Below are 22,642 nucleotides of genomic sequence, written 5' to 3'. Positions count from 1 at the left end.
CAATATCTAATTTTAACTGTGGGATGCTGGTTTTGTGAAGCTGTTTGGTTGGAGCAGGGGTTCACAGCTCTGGGCCTTGAGATCCTGAATCCAGCCATCTTTTGTATTGTATGAAAGCTTCTGGCTGTGGAGATGGTTAAGTTGGTCCAGTTAAACTTTAATTGGGTCAATTTAACACTTCCCCCAGGTGAAGTGCTTTTTATTACTTAAGGAGATGTAGAAAGCATGCTGGATTTGGAACCGTAAGGATCAAAGTGAGGAACTCTTCACTTACACTTGCTTTAAAGGTTAGAGCATGAAGCTGCATCAGTGTGTGAGCTGTAAAAAATAAGGTTAATTCAACACTGAAAAGTAAAAAGGTTCCAGTCCAAATATTTTTACTTTTCTGATTGGAGTTAATATGCCTGTTCCTTTGATTTAAATATTAAGTCATTGCTATATGCGATTTCCAAAAAGATTTTAAAACTTAGTGTGCTTATGATGAAATAAGATGTGCCATCTGTTGGCATTTGCTCACAATTATCAAATGTTTGTGACATTTTTTCCCTCCTTATAGAGATCAAACAATGACTGTTTAATCATTGTCATTTCATAGACTTAAAATCTGTTATCAATCTGTATTAGATGTTAAAAGTATTAATACTTAATATGCGTTCTTATAAGGTCCTTTTCTCAAAGCTTAACTTCAAAATTCTAAACTGGATTATGCAAAATTATAGATTTTTGTAGACCCATGTTGTAAGTGTATGTATGCAGTGTATAGTTTGCATTACGGAATTTTGAATGCAAGACTTTACAGAAGTTGAATAATTGAATTTACCAGAAGCATATTACTGTGGTGTGCATTCTTATAAAATGTATTTATGCTCTTCTAATAAAGCTGCGGTATTTCTAAAAACAGGGGCCTGCCACTAACAAGTTCCTGCAGCAAGCCTCATTAGTTATCATTGGTTTCTCCTTTCCCGAGCTGTTTGAGGCTTGTAAAAAATGTGCATGCATATACTTTATAAATACGTGTTGTAAAATAAGATACACCTTGATTTTAATAATTACATAATAAGTATTCTATCTTGATTAAACATTGATGCTCTAGTTCTTTAAAAAAGATTGGCAACTTATCAATTTCTTTTCCTTAAATGGGATTCTCAACATTTCCTTTCACTTTGGAGCCATACGTGTTTCATTAATTTACGAAATTACATTCTGAAAGCAATACAGATCACGGTGTCACAGTGAATAATTGCCTGCATTTCTAGATCATGTTTCTCTTTGCATTCACAATGTACAATCCTTCTTCTTTTCCAGTGAGATTTGTTGACTGTGGCAAAAACGGACTACTTCGGTATGAAACCAGTGACCCAGCAGTCTTCCAGATAGGAGATGATGGAGTGGTTTACGCGGCAAAGAGTTTTCACGTCTCTCCCAAGCAGTCGTTCTTGGTAAATGCACAGGATACAGAAACCCAGGAGCAGTGGAAGACAGAAGTGAGACTGATCAGAAGGCTGTTGCTGAACCAGCCTCTTCAGGTAAACCTGACAACTCGTTTCTTGGTTTGTTTCCAAGTTATGTTCATAATTAAATGTTTTATGCATTCTTCTATTAAATATAGTTTAATTGACTTAATCCCCAGCATATTTAACATGTTGGTTTAATAAAAGGTGTAGAATGACAGCCTCGTTTAAAATGAGCCTTCAGTTTAAATTCTCTTGAAGAGAGAATGCACCCCACTGTGCATTTGTAAAATACTTAGAAATCCAACAGATGTAAAAACAGTGAAATATACTCAGATGTAGCGTAATGATCTTAGTTTTTAATTCAAAGAATAAACCCATCATGCATTTTTTGCAATTAAAAGGGACTTGTAAAACATTGATAGATTATATCTGTTAGAGCATGTTTAGCTAGAATGCGATTTTTAACTTGTGTATTGTTGCCTTCTCACTACTCATCAAAGTGTGGAAAGCACCCATTTCTCATATGCCCTGTTTCAGGCTGGCTGCATTCTGTTTAATTAAATTGCTCCATTAAAAAGTTTGTGGACAGTTAAATATAACACAAGTGCTCCACAAGTCAGCCATCAGTCAAATGTAATAACAATTCTATAGAATTAATGTAGTGGCACTGTGGCAAAGCATAGTATGTTGTGTGTTAACTCTTCCTCTGTTGACAGGTATGACGTAGGGTTATTGATCACTTTAGTAATTTTAAACATCAGCGATCATGTAGACCTTATGATTATCCCGTCTTGTTTTTTTTTCTTCAGGTTTTTGCATTGTTTAGATTTAGAAAATTATTTCTAAGGAATCCATTTGTATTTTGTGCAACACATTTTGGTGTTGAAGTAGGCCTTTGTAAGAGCTGTAAGTATTGTAATCAAGATCACAAAGATACTTTTTTATGGTGGTAATATGATGGCAATATACCACAGTGTCTATAGTAAAAGCATCTGACAGTCTGGTTTATTTAAAAAGGAGAGGATCAAGTGCATTAGCAGTATTTACCTACTACCATAAGTGCCACTCGGATGTTCAAAATAGTATAAACTTCAAGGTGAAGTATCACAAGCAGAAATTGAGTAGGAGGTCATTTGTTTCAGGAAGTTAAAGTTGTAATGGTGTTTCACTTATGTCAGATTCAACTTCAATAATTGTTTATTTGAAAGAATATAGGGTTTTTGGTGCACTTTAAATTAAAAAAAACCTTTCTCAATGAAGGCAATTGATTTACCTGTTTTTCCTGTATCCTCAAGCCTTCCAGAAATGCAAACGACAATGTCTGTAGATGTAGTGTATATACTGTGAAAGTTTAATTCCTGCCGTTTATGTAGTGATTTTTGTATAGGAGCGGTGCTGCTTTAACCTTCCTTAGTCTGCCACTTGCCTAGGAGCTGCACGGCACCCACAGTGGTGCTACAGCCCCACCCCAATGCAGGTCAGGTGGAGGAGTGTGAAATCTGGTCACATTGTGAGTTAAGGAGTGAAGTTAGGTAGGCTTGATTTGTGTAAACCTGACAGGAATTGTCACTACACTAAGAAGTGATATTGTCTTTAATAACCATGTCAGACCTTGGCTTGACATCCCACAACTGTGTCTTTTTTTTCATTGTACTTTGGATTTGTTTTTTATAAATTGTAGCTTGGCGCAAAGACAAGTTCAGCAGCTACCTGTTTTTTGTTGGAAGTCTTCTCTCCCTGTACTGGCCAGGCCCAGCCTCTAAGATTAGTTGGGATCAGGCTACAAGGTGGTAATGATGCTGGAAAAACATCTATTATAAATATTTGTTTGCCTTTCCTTCTGTATGCACCTGTTCAGTATGTTTATAGTAAAAAAGATTTAGGTTTTCCTGGTGGTACAAGAGCAGACCCCATTTTAGTTTAGCCCAATTACATTTACAGAAACCTCTCGGCTTTGTTCAGATGCTTAGGGTCATGAACAGATTTCCTCAACAGCCTGACTGCTCGTTGCATTTGACAGACGTGCCTCACGTGGCACGTGAGACTCAGAAGGTATTCAGGTCAGCGTGGGCCTGTCATCAGTGTGGGATGGTGCTGGGCTGGCAGCATGCTTGAGACATGGTGGCTGAAATCTGAATGGGATTGATGTCTGTGTAAAAAGATAGGCACCTGTAAATGAGAGTTTAGAAAGTTGTCCTTACAGAGAACTCATAGATAACAGATCAAAGTTATCTGAATTCAAGTGTAATTAATTTCGATTGTTGATCCTCTGATCAAGGCATAGTTCTTCTTTTGTTGTTACCAAAATGCAATCAGGCTTGATTTGTTAAAGCTGCATCTAATGTCAAGCAATGCTGTTGCACGGTAAGTCATTCACAAAAATTGTCCCGATAAGCAGTGGAAAACATTAAGATTCTGAAAATGATGCACAGAAAATTAAAGGGTATAGTTGAGCTGTAATTGAACAATTATATGAATTAGATGCCTTAACTGCAATGTAATTGTGGTTCAGCTTTGGTACACCTCTGTAATTGTATACAATTGTAGTTGACTCTAGTTCTATCTTGGGTAATCTTTAGTAAGAAAATAACATTAGTGACTGACTCAACCAATCTGTCATGCTGTGATATTCAACCTGTCCAATTTAAAATGATAGTTCTACAAGTTGCTTAAAGTTGTAATATCTAGGTTGGCTGAAGTGTGGAAGCATAAAGTACTTCTGATTGTGGTTGATATTAGGATAAGAGACCTCCAAATAAAACCAGGTTGTGGTATTAGTGGACAGGTAGGTGGCAGACTTCCCCCTGGACTAGAGTTTTCAAACCATTGGGCCTGTATGGTGAAAAAGTACTGCCCTGTGGATGGTGTCGTTCTTCAATGAGATAATTTAACTGAAGTCCTGACTATCTGGCAACTAAAGATCCTACAAGACTCTTTAAAAACGTAGTGGTGTTAACCCTGGTATCTTGGTTATATTCCGATCTGGGTTTTTGCAAATTGACTTACCATCCCATGAATACAATGTTTAAATAACCCTCACCTTCCCATCATATATCCTGTGTAGTGGGGCTGTTACAGTGTAGTGGCTATTACTCGAAATCCAGTTGGGTGCTACACAACAGTGTGGATGATGTGGGTCTCTTTCTATTAATCTAGAAAGCTTGGAATGTAGCTTTGAATTCTTTGGGAACAAAAACACTACGAATAGAAATTTCAATAGTAGAAGCCAATGGCTTTTGATTTCGTGGAGAATGATCCTCCTGTTTAAAATTGGAAGTTTAGTTACTTGTCATTTTAAACCATGTAGCAGTATCCCCTTCTCTGCATTTTCATGGACTTCCAGCTTTTTTGGGGATGAGCATAAACCTCTTAGCTAGATCTAGGTGTGGCTTATTAAATTCAGCTGGGCAGACCTGGAAATAATGCCACTGTTGACATGCAGTCAAAACATTTCAGGTCATCTCCACTAAATGTTAAAAGCAATAAATGAACATTATCCTGTATTTGTAAAATACCTAAATGGACAGCTTGAGTAAGGCTAATCGGTAAAGCTTTGTGTGCTTTGCATGTGTAAGGAGGGAAATCTCCTTTCCATCCCAGGGTGTCGGAAATGAATTTGGCCAAGCAGTACACAGTCTCTGAAGTGCTGTTATTGGCAAAGGATAGAAATGAGTGCCATATCCACCTACAGAGATGAATGTCCATTCTGGAAAGCAAGCCATCTACAGCATCCATCATTCCTGACACAGGTCCCAAATAATTACTGCATTAATTCTCGGGAATTTAATAGGGTCATAAATATTTCTGAGTCATGTTCCTGGTAGCTCATAGGCCTGCTTCTCTGAATTTAAATGTATTAAATTTATAATCCAGATTTCAAACATGATTAGTCTTGGTAGTCTTAACAATTTGGGAGTTCTGAAGAAAACTGAACATTTGATTTTGGATCTGTTTAGGGTGTTTAAAAACTAGTTTACTTTTTTTTGCAAGTTTGGATTTTACGTACTGGCGAGAGGTGGGGGGAGCTTCCAAACAAATGGATGGTTGTTCTGCTTGAATTGCAGCTGTCATCCATCACTTGCCCTGAAACAGTATCCTTTTTAGGAAACAATCTTGAAGGTTACTCTGACTTTTGGCTGTGTTTCAATTTCCGCCTACAAAGGAATGGCAGAAACTTCCAGGCATCTGCGTATTTAACATGTGCCTTGCAGGTACCAGCACTTTCATTTAGTGTCACATGAATTTTGTGCAATTGACAGTAAATGATCCTTGGATAAGTACATAGGAGTTTTCCTTGCTAGCTTATAGAAAGAGGTTAGATGTACACCTCATATAAGCTATGGGAGAAACTGGAGCTATATGTTGAGTCCTCACTTTTTTCCCCCCATTATCTCCCAATTATAGGTCTTCTAAGCAATACATTTGAATTGTGCAAAATGACTTAGGAAGTTAAGGTCATTGAGAATGTTGGGAGGAGGCGGTCCTGTACACAAGTATCTGAGATGAAGCAAGAAGTGTGCTTGCGCAAGAACAGTTTTCCCAAACACACACATGCTTTTGCTGGACATATAACAGCTTGATGTAACTGTTCTCAACTTTCAGCGTGGAATGAAGTCTGAGGCTCCAGAGGTGTCACGGCAGGTCCAGGAAATTGTATTTCCGCAGCAGGGTGTGGGCAGCAGTGGGCAGCTGAAGCGCATGAAGAGAGATTGGGTCATCCCCCCGATCAATGTTCCAGAAAACTCAAGAGGCCCTTTCCCACTGGAGCTTGTCAGAGTAAGACTAGGAACCTTTTTCCCCACCACATTTAAATAACTGTACTGATCGGATAAGGGGCGTCTTAAAGATTAATTTTCAGGTGGCTTAATTAAAATTTTTTCCTTTCAGAGCAAAAGACATACCCCCTTCCCAGCCACTGTGCTGTGATAATTTACTTTAGTTGTTTAATGCTTAATGTACATTTATATACATATATATAGTACTAGTAATGGATTTGCAAAAATGTTAAATTCATGTAGTATTGTGTAATTGTTAATCATTGAATTAAAGAAGTTATTAGTTTAATGAATTGCTTTAGCATGTGATAATGGTCTGAACAGGCTTAAAAAAAGACTAGGAATGTCATGTTCACAATCAATCAAATAGAGCAAAAAAACATAATTAACCTTTCGGTCTGGGAGTCCTCATTATGAAACCAGTACAGCCTGTTGAGTGATCTGGAGCCAAGAGCAGTGTTTGGGAGGACTGGTTATTGCTAATCTACCCTGGCAAGTAATTAATAGATTCAGATCCCCCTTCTAGAAAATATGTATTGCAGTTTGACGTTTAATGAACCTCTCATCCTTTTCTTGTGTCTTTAACAGATCAGGTCAGATCGTGATAAAAACCGCTCCCTGCGTTACAGTGTCACAGGACCTGGTGCAGACCAGCCTCCTACTGGGATCTTCATCATTAATCCAATTTCAGGACAGCTGTCTGTGACTAAGCCTTTGGATCGGGAGCATATATCTAACTTTCATGTGAGCGCAATGGCCGACGATATAGTGTACCCTTTTTGTTTCCACTTCATACTGGACATAGACCTGATTTTACATGTCAAATTTAGTTTTTGCATTTGTTTTTCTTTGTATTGCATTGGAAGTCCTGTGTTTTATTTGAATGTGAAGTTATTTTTGAACTAAAAGTGCTGGATAGGAGCCTTCAGATTAGGTTTTTTTAAAATATCTTTAATCAAAATTTATGCAAAGAGATTTTCATTATGATGTCTCCTTGAATTGAGATCTCCTCCAACCTGATGGCATAAAATATTACGTTAAAAGCAAAAACTTACATTTCATGACTTAAGGTGTGGTTATAGAGCTGTTGCCTTATAAATATGACTGTCAGTATCTGTTATCTATTGTACCACAACGACAGAGTGCGAGAAAGTAGCCAGATGCCATGGCGTCTACTTTCTAGTTTGAGCAATGAGGATTTGGAGACATTTCTCTAAGTCCAGACCTTTGGGGAAATGAGTAAAATTAGTGTTTTATTATGGAAATTAAATTCACAAAAATCTGCACTTTGAAGAAAGTGATAAAGACACCAAAGGCTGATGTTTAAGAATTGCAAATAGCTGTGGGACAATGCAAATTTAATGCTCAAGTTGTGCACAGGCCTTGTACATTTAGGTTTACTTCAGAGTGTTGCAGAGCTGGTAACTAGTCTTCCCACGGTTTGTTTGAAGCTGGCGGAATGTGTATATAATCCTGGGGTGGTGTTGATGGTTTTTCCAGTTGAGGGCTCATGCAGTGGACCTGAATGGAAACCAGGTGGAGAACCCCATCGATATTGTAATCAACGTGATCGACATGAATGACAACAGACCTGAGTTTGTACACCAGATCTGGAATGGAACTGTTCCTGAAGGGTCCAAGCCAGGTATAACTTCATTTCTGTGCTGCAGCTAAAAACAGATGGAGTGCTTTGCGTGTTATTGGGTTGTTTTCACTGCTACCCCAGGAAGTGTTCTTTGTTATTTTGTTCATGCTGAGCCTGCTTTTTTAGACTTCTATTAGCATTTGTGAGTCTGAAGAAACTTATGTAATAGTACTTAAATTTTACAGTGCTGGACCCATGTAAACTATTTGAGGACAGGCGCTGTTGCACTAATGCACTGCGTTACTTGTGTAATTTGTGTGGAGTTGATCGAGCCTTTAAACTGTAACTGAGTAATGAGTAGAGCATACAGAGAGCGCTATATGTTCCAAACTTAAAATTTGCAAGGTGGGGGAATTTGTTATAGCTTTTTGTCCCCAGCCATGTCACCCTGCAACTCAAAGCTGTCAGCCCTCTGAAGCTCAGCAGGTATGAGCCTGGTCAGTACCTGGATGGGAGACCTCCTGGGGAAAAACTAAGGTTGCTGCTGGAAGTGGGGCCAGCAGGGGGCGCTCACCCTGCGGTCTATGTGGGTCCCAATGCCCCAGTATAGTGACTGAGACACTGTACTGTAAGAAAGGTGTTGTCCCAGGGTGTTTCTTGAAAATGTAGGGGTGTTACCCTGACGTCCTGCCCAAATTTCCAACTGGCCTTTGCCAATCATGACCTCCTAATAATCCCCATCTATAAATTGGCTTCATCACTCTGTTCTTGTCCTCACTGATGTGTGGTGAGCGTTCTGGCGCACTATGGCTGCTGTCGCTTCATCCAGGTGGGGCTGCACATTGGTAGGGGGGGAGACCCCATTACCTGTTAAGTGCTTTGAATGGGGTGTCCATTTTTCAGTCGAAGTTAGTTAGTTTTTTTATAACCTCCACGACATGTGATGGGACATTGTGTGGTCTTGTCATGATTGTGCACTGTACTTTTTTTGTTCGTCCCTTGATATTACCTCTGGTATTTAAATTCAAGTTGTCTTAGCTCTTCCGTGTATCTCACCAAGAGCTTCTATATAGACACCTGTGAGTAATTCTCTCAATATTATACAGTAATACAGGGAATAAATGCACTATGTCAACATTTGTTTTTTCTTCAGGAACTTTTGTGATGACAGTTACGGCTATGGACAAAGATGACCCCAATACTGCCAATGGAATTTTGCGCTACAAGATTTTGTCTCAGAATCCCGAAAGCCCTTCTTCAAACATGTTTACCATTAACAACCAGACTGGAGACATCATCACTGTCGCAGCAGGACTTGACAGAGAGGTACAGTCCATTTATACATCGTCAATTGGTTTAAGCATGAAAGGCTAAGGAGTACTGTTCAGATTGTAGTATAGTATATATTCCTCATGTATGACTTGATGGGCATCTGTTTTTGTAAGAAACTATCCCTTTGTCTACCTTTGAAAGAGCTAACAAACTTTAATTATATTAATTTGTATTTCTACAGAAATAATTTCACACTTTCCGTTAAGCATATTTAATCTGTGCTAATGATTTAAATACTGGAGAACTAATGAACTCTACCCTCCTCCTGTTAAAATAATAGCAAGCTGCAAGGTATTAACCTGCAGGTTATTTAATATAGCCTTAGATTGCAGAGGTAAAGATTTATAAATGAATGGATGGTCATTTTTACTGTAAAATGCATCAGTTTGTTCTGTAATATGTATGACTTGCGGACTTGAAATAGATGGTCAGTTGGTCTAATTTAGGCAAAGGCAATCTGCGTGACTGCCTCCTGTTCCGGTAATTACACCCCAGGGTTCTGTTACATGTGCGATGGCTGGGGGACGGCTGCCACTGTGAAAATAATCTGTCTGTTCCCCATTACCTAGCAACCAGTACCTGAATGGGTTTTACCAGGGAGGGAGTCAGCTGCCAGATCAGAACCTCCCTGCAGGCTCTGGGATATTAAACCAACAAGCAACTGTGCACTCCCACCATTATTCCATAATATTGACATTGCACATTTATGAGTTAACGAGGAAGGTGTATTTATTATCTGATATTAAAGCTCTTATGTTGGGTCAAGCAGTGCAAAAGAAAAATGTGCATGTTCCAAGACTTACTAAATCAATAGCCCTATCTGTGTGTTTTGTGTTTGTGCAGTATTGTTTGGTCTCAACATTTGCCAGTTGGATGCAACTTGAGTTTTTTGTAACTCAGAGGATTTGATGATGGGTTCCATTTTTTTTCCAGAAAGTACCGCAATACACTTTAATAATTCAGGCAACTGACATGGAGGGAAACCCAACATATGGGCTTTCTAACACCGCGACTGCTGTTATCAGAGTGACAGATGTTAATGACAACCCTCCTGAGTTCACTGCTGATACTGTAAGTGAATATAAAATAATTGTTGGGGAAAATTGTTTGATAAAGTGCATTACATTTTATTCAATGCCCTTTGTGCTGAGGAATCCTAGAGAACCATAAAGAAGTAAGAATTCTAGAGCCTGTGAGTGGTTTAGACTCGCAGATCCCTTAGATCAAACAAAGGCGTATTGGTTTTGAGTTTGAACTTAATCCTCTGCTTGAATTGGAATGCAGTTCTGTAGGTGGGGTGAAGGCACAAAAAGAGCTGAGGTCTCTTTCATCTTAATTAAAATTTTATTTTAATAACCTACATATCTGCCTTTTGTTTCAGTGAGCAATTTTGGAACTTCTGGATGTATTATTACTTGGAGATAAGAGGGCCTTAAGCCACAGAGGAGCTAAACCTTATTTAGCAACCAATCTGGAACAAAATTATTAAGAAAACTGACATCTCTGCCTTTGTTGTTTGCCCTATATTTGGCTAGATGTCTCGGTAGAAAGGCTAACAATTACAATGCAAACCCAAGGAGCAGAGTCTAAGTCTACAGCATAAGAGACCACTGGATGCTAACAGTACTGGAGTTAGTTCAATTGCTTATGAAATATTAAAATATTGGAGACCCATTATGCAGCGTCCTTTGGTTTTTAACCCAGCTGAGGAGATTAAATAGATATTTATTGGGGGTTCTGGCTTTCCCGTTGTTGTTTCCCTAATTAATCTTCTCATCACTCATTGTAATGCAGTTAAGAAGCCAGTCCACATATAATTGTATCACATTACTTGTTAGCTTATTGTTTACTTTTAAAGCAAAGCGCTTATTTTAAAAATTGGGTTTGATCAAATTGTTTATGTAGGAGGAGTATTCAGTTAATTAGTCAAACGTGTATAAACTGTAAATATTTATTGGTCCTACTTTAGACTGCAGTGGGCTTGTGTCCTGTCCAAGTTCCATCCTTGTTCTCGTTGCTTGCTGGGATAGACTCCAGCTCCCCCACGACCCCGTGTTTGATAAAGTGGTTAGAATGTGGAGGATGGTCCACACTGTAGAATTTCATTTTTTTCTTTTTCTCATCTAAAACAGTTCTGTTTTCATACCATGAATATTATACCTAACCTTTAAGCTGCAATATTTCATACTGGTTAGGATATGTCCTTTTGTTACCAATATGTAGTCTAGTTATCACATGCATGTTAATAACTTTCACTTGCAAAGGTTTGTGAATAACATTTGTAATGTTAGATCTTATAAAAACTGTGGTTAAAGTGATGCCAGATTAAACTGATGCATCCATTGAAATACCAAATCATGCAATGCGACTTGATCATTATTTTTATTTACATGCGTTTGCTTTGCAGTAACCATTTCTGTAAAATCTAAAGGGTTGCAACGGGCTGCTGAATATAAAACTATGCAGGAATGTGGAATGTGAGCAGTTTAACTATTCCTGTATCAGTGTGATTAAAGGTTCTACTCATGATTTATGTAGTGTTCTACAGCTTATGGTAAATTAGACTACAATTCAGTCTTAAGTAGTTATACTTTGAGCCTTAAGGTGTATTGGAAGGTCTCATTGATCACTTGTAATCACTTATTTATGCAGTGAATTATTCTGTTATAGGACAGCATTACTCAATTAGAACATTTATTAAGTATAAAATTGTACCTGTCTGAACTTCTTCACTTTTTTTTTGTCCAGTTCTATGGAGATGTGCCAGAAAATCGAGTGAATGTGATTGTTACCAATTTAACTGTGACTGATAAAGACCAGCCAAATACGCCCGCTTGGAATGCAGTGTACAGAATAACTGGAGGGGATGCTACAGGCAGATTTGCTATTCCTACAGACCCTAAAACTAATGAGGGCTTGGTTACCGTTGTCAAGGTAAGGTACATCTGACCTTTCTAAATTGAGCGCCAGCTCCCCCCCCCCCCCCTTCTGTGAGGTTTGATAGAAATTGTTGTGGTAGCAGGTGTAGGAATTGAAGAGGATCACAGTTTATTAAAAGGATCTTGATTGATACTTAAATTCCTGTATTCTATTCCAGAATTATGTAAAATGATACTGCAATACTTTTCTAGACGTTTAAATGATGGCCGTTGAATGATTTGTTCCCCCAATGAAGCATGACATTGTTCTTTCTTCCTTTTTTTTACAGCCTATTGACTATGAGATCAGTAGGACGTTTGTGCTAACTGTGATTGCGGAAAATCAAGTGCCTCTGGCCAGGGGCATCCATCTTCCTCGTCAGTCAACTGCAACAGTCTCCATTAGAGTTATTGATGTGAATGAGAGCCCTTATTTTGATCCAAACCCTAAGCTTATCAAGCTAGAGGAAGGCTTACCGGCGGACTCGCCATTAACAACCTTTACTGCTCAGGACCCTGATCGTTACATGCAGCAGACGATAAGGTACACTTTTGAGATTTGATTTTCTCTGTATGCTGCGTTGACTTGTAAATTAGCTGGCAGTAGTCTATACAGTCCAAGATGGATAATACTACTTGTGAAGGTTTTTCCCCTATAATTTACAATATGGTTGATGTAAACAATGCACCTCTGTTTTTTTTATATGGATTCTACATACTGTAACAAAATAGAAAGAAATTACCGGTCTGTTTAAAAATTCCCACGTGAAAGCTTTTGCGGTCTTCTAAAGGTCTTTTTACTGGCAGTGGTTACTCAGACCTTTATATTTATTTTCTGCTCTTTGCGTATTTGTAGGTACTCTAAGCTTTCAGATCCAGCAAAATGGTTGAAAATTGACCCTTCAAGTGGCCGGATTTCTACTATTGCGGTTCTGGACAGAGAGTCTCCATATGTGAAGAATAATATGTATAATGCTACATTCCTTGCAGCAGACAATGGTATGTTTATACTTTTAATGTAGCCTGCACAGGAATAACCATGATATACTGTAGATGTTGGACAGTGATTTAATTATCTATAGGCATGTAAGCATTTTTTTCCAAGTAGCATTTCAGCTACGTGCTCCATCTCTGTGTGCACTGCAGTAGGCTGCCTGAGTTTACTGACTTAAAATCGCCAGTACTTGGAGAAATGGCTGATCTAGGAAGTATCTTAATAGGCAGTACACTTGGAATAGGTACATTTCAATAAAGCATTGGCTGACTGCTTTGTTTGAAAAGTAGCCTTTAAAGTTAATGTGAGCGAGGTTTGACACCATTAGTGTGAGGTTTCTGTTGTAATCGTATTTTGTGACTCCAAAAGGATATGTGCTTGTTTGTCCTTTTTTTTTCCACGTGGGATATTCTTCACATTGTAATTAAAACGGTTGCGATACTCAAGGAAGATGGGTAGAAGTGACCTGGTTTTGCAGTAAACATTTTGATATGGCATATGTCCTGCATAAGTAACTTATTTTTTCCAAAATGATGTTCCATATACCATAGTGGGGAGTAATTGCAAAGTAGTGACAGCTCGTTAAAGGTGATGTTGAACTGTACATTTTTAGAAGCATCAACCTGTACTGAATAAAGCTATATTTAAATACGAATAATGCAGCACCCCACTTTTTTGTAAATCAATAAAAATATCTTACCTTTGCTCAGGAAAAGTAGTTCAGAGTATTAAAATTAATTGTTTGGGAAGGTATTCAAATATAAAAAATTTTTTCAGGTATTCCCCCTGCTACTGGAACTGGCACACTGCAGATTTTCCTGCTGGATATCAATGACAATGCTCCACAAGTGTTTCCTCAAGAGGCAGAGATTTGTGAAAAGCCAGAACCAAATGCCATCAATATCACAGCCATTGATGCAGACTTGAACCCAAATGCTGGTCCCTTTGCCTTTGAACTTGCCAGGAATCCTCCAGATGTGAAGAAGAACTGGACGATCACTCGCTTGAGTGGTGTGTAGATGTCTGATTTAATCTTGCATTTGAATTGAAAATGCTAATTAATATGTAATTTTGGTTAAATTGAATATAATATTAGTCTAGCTGCTGTATGTTTGCAAATATGAAAGACAGATTCTTGGAATGAAATGGATTATTTCTGTAAATTTTTATAAATGGCACAATAGCTTGTTTTGTATGAGGTCTTGTTAAAATTGATTTTCTAGCCTTATCATCTGATATGCATATTTTATAGTTGCATATAGTTTTATGCACATTCTATTGCAATACAGTGTAAATTGCTCTCTAATGGATTGATAACTGTATTTCCTCTGTCTGCAGGTGATTTTGCCCAGCTAAGCCTTAAAATTGGTTTCCTTGAAAGTGGTATCTATGAGATCCCTATCGAGATTGCAGATTCTGGTAATCTTCAAATGTCTAACACCTCGTATCTGCGAGTGAAGGTGTGTCAGTGTGACCAAAATGGAGACTGTGCTGATGTGGAGCGCATTATTGCAGCTGGCCTGGGAACGGGAGCCATCATTGCCATTCTGCTCTGCATCATTATCTTGCTCAGTAAGTGAACGGTGCCAACGGTCTTAGCCAAAAGCAGCTACATGCAAAGTTATCCTCTAAGAGAAATCCTTCCAGATTATATGGATCAAAACCAAATCGCTGATCAAGCTTGTGTCAAGCATTAAAAGCTGTATCCTCTTATTAAAAAAAGTCTGAATTAAGAACAAAACTGCATATGCTTTACTTATTCAGATTATCTTTTCTGTTTTTTAACTTCGGAACAGTCCTTGTCCTGTTGTTCGTGGTCTGGATGAAGCGTCGCGACAAAGAACGGCAAGCCAAACAGCTGCTGATTGATCCCGAGGACGATGTGCGAGATAACATCCTGAAATATGATGAGGAGGGTGGTGGAGAGGAAGACCAGGTATGAGGCTTTGTACTCTTTGGACTTCTCTGTTGGTCTAATCAACTTCCTGATCAAGTCTGCAGTTAATACTGGGAATAATTTACTATTGCAAAGCAAGACCCAGTAATTGGCAGTGCGGTAGCTCTGTGGCTCAGGATCTGTGCCTGTGGCTGGAAGGTTGCTGGTTCGAATCCCATGACCGGCAGAGGAATCCTACTCCGTTGGGCCCCTGAGCAAGGCCCTTAACCCCAACTTCTCCAGGGGCGCTGTACAATGGCTGACACTGCGCTCTGACCCCTAGCTTCTCTCCCTGTCCGTGAGTCTCATGGAGAGCAAGCTGGGGTATGTGAAAAGACAAATTCCTCATACAAGAAATTGTATATGGACAATAAAGGGATCTCTTAATAGAGCAAATTGAGTTTTCATGCCTTAGGGCTAAGTCTTGATCAAGAGCTGCTATGTGGCAAGCTGGGATAGTTCATCTTGGTCATAAATTACTTTGTAATTCTGTTAATTGCATGGTTAATGTAATACAAATGCATCTGATTGCCAATAACATTTGTATTTAGCTGGACATCTTCTGGTGTAAGTGAGGTTGGAATTGTTGTGTAGGACACTTAATATTTTTAGGATAATTGTGTGACAGCCGTGATGGCTATTAATAAAAAGCCTAGGGAGTTTGGTGAAGGGGGCCACTAAAAATGAACAGTTTAAAGTGATGCTATAGGATACTGTGATGAATGTTTATCAGCATCATATTTGCTACTGTTGATTCCCGTCATAAATCCCCCATTTTGGATGAGTTGTTCAGTGGTTCCACAAACCTTTCACAGTCTGGGTTGTTGGCCAGATCTAATAAAAATTAAGTCTGTACATACAAGGATTTACTGTATCTTTCTACAGGAAAATGCAATGTTTGTAGATTTGCTGCACAACGATTAGTACATTTCAGTTATACATCTAGATGACATGACAGTCCTCACCTCAATGTCCTGTTATTTAAGGTTGCCTAGTGATCATATTGCAATCTTGACATTATGGTAATATTTGCTTAGGAATTTAGTTTCTAAACTACACAGCATTGCTTAAGTAAGCCAAATTATTCTGATTTTGGTTTAATGTAATTCACAATGTTAAAACTTCAGGCAATATTTGTCTAGACATAAAAACTATTTTTGTGGCAAAAGCTCTGAATGACTGAATAGTATTGTACCAAAAGAAGCATGCACTGCACTGAGGTTGCACCATATTTTATGCACAGGAAAAGGCTATCAAAGTTGGGTAGTGTGCCCGCTCAATTTTGTGTGGTTTACCCATTTATTTTTACCAATTACTGACATTTTTGAAGTTCAGACTGACCTTAATGTGACTTGTACAGATCTGCAGTCATAACATGTTTGTCTGTCAAGTTACAGAATTCAGTATTTCTTTGAGTAATTGTATTAATTAGTCATTGCATTATTTCTTTAATGCAGAAATGCAAATCTGTATGCGACTGTGTTTAAAGGTCTTACAATTTTGTTTAATGGTTACAGATGTTATGGTTTTTGTTTTACTGTGACCACCATTTAGTTAATAGTTTTTTTTACTATTTGCTCTCTTCTGTATTCTTCAACCTGAATCAATATATGTTAAGGGAAATGGAAGCCAGTTTTTTTACGTGTTTTTTTGCTTGCAGTGGCCAGGTGGCCTTTCATTGATTCCCATCTGTTTTAAAGGATTATGACCTGAGCCAGCTTCAGCAGCCTGATACAGTAGAGCCAGACACCATCAAGCCTGTTGGAATTAGGCGCCTTGATGAGAGACCAATTCATCCCGAGCCACAGTATCCAGTAAGATCAGCTGCTCCTCACCCAGGGGATATTGGCGACTTCATTAATGAGGTAAGAAAAACTCAACTACTTTTCTTGGTTGTTAGATTCTTTTATTCTTGTAGGGCTGGAGAAAAAAGCACGAGTCATTTAATTACCATAGAGTGGAAGGTGGGGGGATACTTTGATCTGTAAAACCGTTGTTACTTTTTGAATGTATGTGCATCTGATTTCATCCTGCAAGTTAAAATGATATATGCTATAGTGATCAAAGTATCAATGCAAGATCTTCAGAACTATGGCCAAGACTGTCATCTCATGTGTTATGTATCGAGTTTTAATGTTTTACTTTTCTTTACAGCATAACTGTAGACAAAGAAATTTAATATCCTTAATAGGGCAACACTCTAGTACTCAAATGAGATTAGTGAGGAACACAGTTAAATTAAATTGGTAATGAATTAAACACTAGCCCTGTCAGGAGAACTTATAGTAATTATCCTTGATTTAAACTGCACATTATCTGAGATTTAACCCTCCATATGCGATTGTATTTTTTGGAAGAACCATTTCCAAAGAGCTTCTCGTCTGTGGCGTTTCCTGCATGTTTTGTGGTTAACAAGGGTTAAACGTTTTCCTACTATTGAGAAGACATGCCTGTCTAGCATGGCTATTTTTTTAAGGATGCTTTGGCATTTATTCAATTCCTTATTTGACATCTTAAGCTTTTCTTTATCCTCAGCACTAGATCTGAGTGCTGGTGCCCTGCTGCAGATAACTTTTTTTTAATAGGATAGATGGACCATTAGCCCATCAGGCTACCATAGAAGGGTTTTTGTTGAACATTTCATAGCTGCCTCAGGCAACCATCAATTGTGGCCATAAAAGATGAATTTTTTAGAACAGAACTGTCATGTTTTTTTCTCTAGTTTCAATAGAAAACGATGCCTTTGGTTTGTAGTCTCGCAGAGTGGTATGTGAGAGCAGATCTCTCTGAGCAAGAGCAACACTCTTGTTTTGTGAATGCTTTTCACCATTCAGTATAGATGCTTTCAAATTAAGACTTTTCTTGTCATGAACATTCTGACCTGTATTGTTAATTTGGTTTCTTTTATGGTTATTCATACAAAGTCTCATTTAGGTTTTTAAAAAAATTAGCAGCAAATAAGAGAGGCCCCTCTAGCAACCAAATGGGCTTATAATTGGATCAGTTAGCTCGTTATCTATGTGGTCTGATGTTAATGCTGAAAACCATCGTATTGACTTCCTCAATGCCTTTGAGGATTCTGAATACATGAATTGGGTCCCCTTGTAGTCTGTGCCGTCAAAAAACTAAATATAAAACTTCTGTTCAGTTCTGTCAGCCTGCCAGCGTAAAACATTAAACATTCCTGGGCTTATTTTATTTTTAAATGTTTGAGCAGTGCTATATTTTTGTTTGGTAATATTGTTCACAATAGTACAGAATATTCTAAATGTGGTCTTGCTACTGTATTATCCCATATTAACTTATTGATTTAAATTTTATTTAATTCTAGCACTGCCATTTTATTGCTTCACACTACATCTACTTCATAAGTAACCTGTTCAACCTGTTTTATGTATATTTTTAGTTTTTTTAATTGTCTTCATTAAATGGCACCTGACAGGTGTTTGTCAAGTTTTGAATTTGGGCTAAATTTTGAGTTTTTTGCATAATCTACTACAGTTTTTACTTTTCTAGAATTCCAGAAATCTAGCTTCAGCAGTGGCAATCTATTTCATTCCAGTCATCTGTAACCCACGAGTGTGTTGGTCATAAGCGCACATGATCTTACCTTTGTTGTTCACTTCTGTTTGAGTTGTAATTCTGTAGGACTTCCATAACCTGGGAGTTTGAAAACTTTAATCACTTTTACGGTTGAGGCTCAAGCTGTAAAATGCTTATCCAAGATTATATTCCTGCTCTCAGAAGAATTTCAATTTTTGAAAAAAAATCGAAGCTCTATGTCTAGTGCATTATAGGATTTTTAAAATATACACCACTATCCTAACCTTTTTTTCCCCCTTAACACCTACCTAAAGTGGCTGGAATCATTTTAAATGCAAATATTCTTAAAATGTATCACCAGTTTGGTCTTTATAATGTGCACTCCTTTTAACTACAGCTGTTTTGCACTCACCTGTGTTATGTTTTTACCTGGTTCTGAGTGCTGTTGAGTTTATTCAGTGTCTTTTCTCATGCTGTTTTTTGGTCCCCCCTCCATTTGGCAACCATGTGCACTATATCTGAGACTAAACTGCTAATCTACATTATAGGGATTGGAAGAGAAGCGGGCATAATACATATCCCTGCTGTACTTCACTAATTACCTCACACTAAGATGAGACTTCTTTCATCGATGTGCTTTTAGTTCTTAATTCATGTTCATGGATCACCCTGGCAGTATTTGAATTTTTTTCATTTTTTGCACATTTTTTGAAGCATTGGACCTTCTCATTGGTGTACATTTTTGATACTTTTGTGTAGGTGGTACTGCTTCAAGTGTCATTCAGTGTCATTTTTGACTCGCTCACTTGTTTTAGTTTACAAGGGATTGCAGAAAATCACTTTCTCCTTTAGCACATCTTTGATTTCCATAGCAAGAGTTGTGTGGATTGTCAGATACCAATAAAGTGCTTTGCCGGGCAAGTTGAGTGCCAGATAGTAATATCTTGCTGCAAAAATGCAAGATCAAATAAAGATTTATATTTCTGTACACGCTGGGCTACTGAACAATAGCAGTACTATCAACAAGTTTTTTTACATGTTAAGTGATCAGCACCTGCCCAAAAAGACGCAGCATCAAAACACCAACTTTGCTACAGACACTGGATAGTGTTCACTTTTTTTTTATCATGTGAAAAAATTGGGTATCTTGCTCCAAAGTTCAGCATTTGTTTGGAAGGCTGATCAGATTTTTTTAATTAACAGTCCAGTGGAGAACATATATGGCCTTTTTGATAGCAACCATGCATTTTGGATTTTCTTTCCACTGGCGTTACATTTCATATTTTTTTTCTTAGATCCCCTTTATTCTCAGTAATGTTTCCTGATAGACTCAAGCTGTGATTAGGCACCTATATCAGTTGTAAACATGCTGTACTTCTTTTTGGGGAGTGGTCCACAAAATTAATTTTACTTCATCTTGGAGGAATGTTGGTGGGAATACCTGGGGTACTATAATAACACAAGGTGTTCATTGTTGGTGCAAATTTCTGAATTTATTGCTTATGCACACACCACACTGTCTTAATGCAATTACAAACTAGTTGGCAGACTTAACCTTGGAGTTTGCATGTTTGCAGAATCTTGAACCACATTTAATGGAAAAGTTACACACTAGAGCACTGATGACTTGGAATTGTAATGAAAGATCTGTCACTCGCATCCTGGATCAAAAGTGTTAGTGCTGCTGCCTAGAGCAAACATTTAACTAGAGCTAGCAAGGGGGAAATAATTCCATTCTGAATGAGGCTGTTTTTTAAAAGAGCAGTTATGTAACTACTGTATCTAAATGCAGCAGGGTGGGAGGAAAATTCATCTGTTTGAAGCGTTTGCATTCTGTCAGGTTGTGCTCATCTTTCTCCGACTACATTCTTAATCTTTCAGTTTGACTGTATGAGAATAGTGGGATCAAACATGACATTCTTAAAATGTGTGCTGACCAGATCTTGTCTTGCGTGCTGGATTGAAGTCTTCTCTGCAGAAGGGATAAGTTGAAAAAAGTATTGTTTGTGGTTTGTTTTTATGGGATCTTTTAAGATCTTCTTTAGTTATCTATTGTGTATTTTTATGTCGGTGCTTTCAATAATATGCTGTAGTTCCTAAAATTGTGGTGACATATTTTTGTTGCACACATACGGGTTACAGTGTTTTTGAAAATGTCAGTGTTCTTGGTAATAGAAAATTAGGAGAGATTTTCAATTGAGATCTTCAACTCAGTTTAACTATTTTAGTACATATGTAGAATTAATATTAGTTTATTCAGAACAGATGGATTGTCCTGTTACTTTAAAAGTTACCATTGAAAGAGGTTTTTGGCTTACAAATGTAACAGTTGATTTGTTAAACGGTACAAATTCTAACTTTGAATCTGGGCTTTCTAAAGAAATGAAACCTGGTTTGCTTTTTTTCCTAGGGACTTAAGGCTGCAGACAATGACCCAACAGCTCCTCCCTACGACTCCCTGTTGGTGTTTGACTACGAAGGCAGTGGATCCACAGCAGGCTCTTTGAGTTCCCTCAACTCTTCCAGTAGTGGAGGCGACCAAGACTATGATTACCTCAATGACTGGGGGCCAAGGTTCAAGAAACTCGCAGACATGTATGGTGGAAGTGATGACTAAGTAATGCCTGAGTGGCACCATTTTTTGTATGGGACAAGGACAGCTTCTAAAACCAATATTCCTGAAGAGAGAACCAACAACAAAAAAAAAAAAGCTAGGCTTTAACTTTGTAGTCTACTAGCACATATGCTTGTTGAAGGCTTTGGCATAGGCTGCAATCAAATTTTGAGCTCAGAGGGAACATTGGTAAACTGACACTGTTTGGGATCGTTGATATTAAGAGCGCTCAGTTACACTTGAATTTCACAGTACAGAAGCACTGGGATTTTATGTGCCTTTTTGTACATTTTTGGATCTGAATAATTAGTTTTATGTTTAAGGCTTTAATGGTACTTACTTTTGGAGTGATTCAAAACTAAGGAAGTATGTTAAAACATGGTATGCTTCTACATGCTTTTTGGTTACACCATACTGCTGTTTGTTGAATTCATGTATTTAAATGACCTGAAGAAGAATTGAGTAATCTTTGTTAGCTTGGATGGAGAGAAATCTGAAAACCGCAATGTACAGTTCGCTAGAATTTTAGATAGTTTTTTCACTAAAAAAAAATTAAACTTATGCAGCTGGTTGCAAATAAAGGGAGTCACAAATCATTGATTTGTAGCTAAATCAATTTTTTTTCTGAAGTGGTATAGTATTTTACAAGATCTTTTTGTTCTAATCCATGTACACTTTCTTTGCCTTAGTCAACCTCTGGTACTTTGATTTTTACTTCACTGTAAAGAAAATGCGTGTACATAATGTTTTTTGGCGTAGTCTATGAAGTGCAAGAAATTCAGACCTTGTATATGTATAATTTGGACTACAAATTCAAGTTTTTTGCATGTTTTTATCTTTTCATTATAAAAAGGTATCCAAAATGTATTTACAAAAACAGACATTGACATGAATGGATGACATAGAAGGAAATAGCCTTTTGTAAAAACAAATCTTATCAGCACAACTGTTTGAATTTGTACCAAAAAAGGGGGTGTTATGACACCGGCAGCACTAATAACTGAAACAGCTTTAAGACTGGAAAAGTTGGACAGCAGCTTTGCAGATAATGTTATGTACCAGAATTCGAGTTATACGTTTCTGACCCCAACCATCCGAATAAAATGCTAATTTTGGAGCTAGTGACTGTTTCTGATTTTTTTTGCTCTACATCACTTTTTAATCTTTACATATAATGAAAAGTTCCATGCTTCTGAGCCTAATTTGCAAAAGAGTGTCCTTTGGTTTTCTGTTTTCCCTTTTAAATGATGATTTCTGCTGGTCTCACGTTTGTTGTGGTGTAAATGGTAAAAAGGTTGACCATTTATTTTAAATGAACTTGATTACAAAATTAAAATTTAATATTGTTTTCCAATTTATCCTGTTCTGTTTCAGTAAGAAATGCTAGATAAGATGGGAAATGTTAGGTTATACTTTTTTTTGTTTAAAGAAACAACCATGCTTCTTCATATTCTGAGATTTCCAACAGATAAGTGATCTGCATTTTTCAGA

General features: G+C 37.7%; 1 protein-coding gene across 1 annotated transcript in view; it reads left to right on the top strand.

The window, feature by feature from the left end:
- The window catches only part of cdh2 (cadherin 2, type 1, N-cadherin (neuronal)), a 66,134-nt gene extending 43,866 nt beyond the window's left edge, over positions 1-22,268 (top strand). Inside the window, exons 3-16 of the mRNA XM_088642006.1 lie at positions 1,306-1,526; positions 6,057-6,230; positions 6,818-6,973; positions 7,730-7,874; positions 8,968-9,140; positions 10,080-10,217; positions 11,895-12,080; positions 12,355-12,608; positions 12,921-13,063; positions 13,836-14,069; positions 14,397-14,630; positions 14,855-14,994; positions 16,695-16,859; positions 20,948-22,268. Of these exons, the coding sequence (XP_088498132.1) occupies positions 1,306-1,526; positions 6,057-6,230; positions 6,818-6,973; positions 7,730-7,874; positions 8,968-9,140; positions 10,080-10,217; positions 11,895-12,080; positions 12,355-12,608; positions 12,921-13,063; positions 13,836-14,069; positions 14,397-14,630; positions 14,855-14,994; positions 16,695-16,859; positions 20,948-21,154 (2,570 nt within the window). The 3' untranslated portion in view covers positions 21,155-22,268. The remainder of the gene's footprint in view (positions 1-1,305; positions 1,527-6,056; positions 6,231-6,817; positions 6,974-7,729; positions 7,875-8,967; positions 9,141-10,079; positions 10,218-11,894; positions 12,081-12,354; positions 12,609-12,920; positions 13,064-13,835; positions 14,070-14,396; positions 14,631-14,854; positions 14,995-16,694; positions 16,860-20,947) is intronic.
- The last annotated feature ends 374 nt before the right edge of the window (positions 22,269-22,642 follow it).

This window comes from Lepisosteus platostomus, chromosome 8 (assembly GCF_059453375.1).
Source record: "Lepisosteus platostomus isolate fLepPlt1 chromosome 8, fLepPlt1.hap1, whole genome shotgun sequence".
Lineage (NCBI taxonomy): Eukaryota > Metazoa > Chordata > Actinopteri > Semionotiformes > Lepisosteidae > Lepisosteus > Lepisosteus platostomus.
Note: the sequence above shows the minus strand (reverse complement) of the source record. Positions and strands in the feature narration are given on the sequence as shown.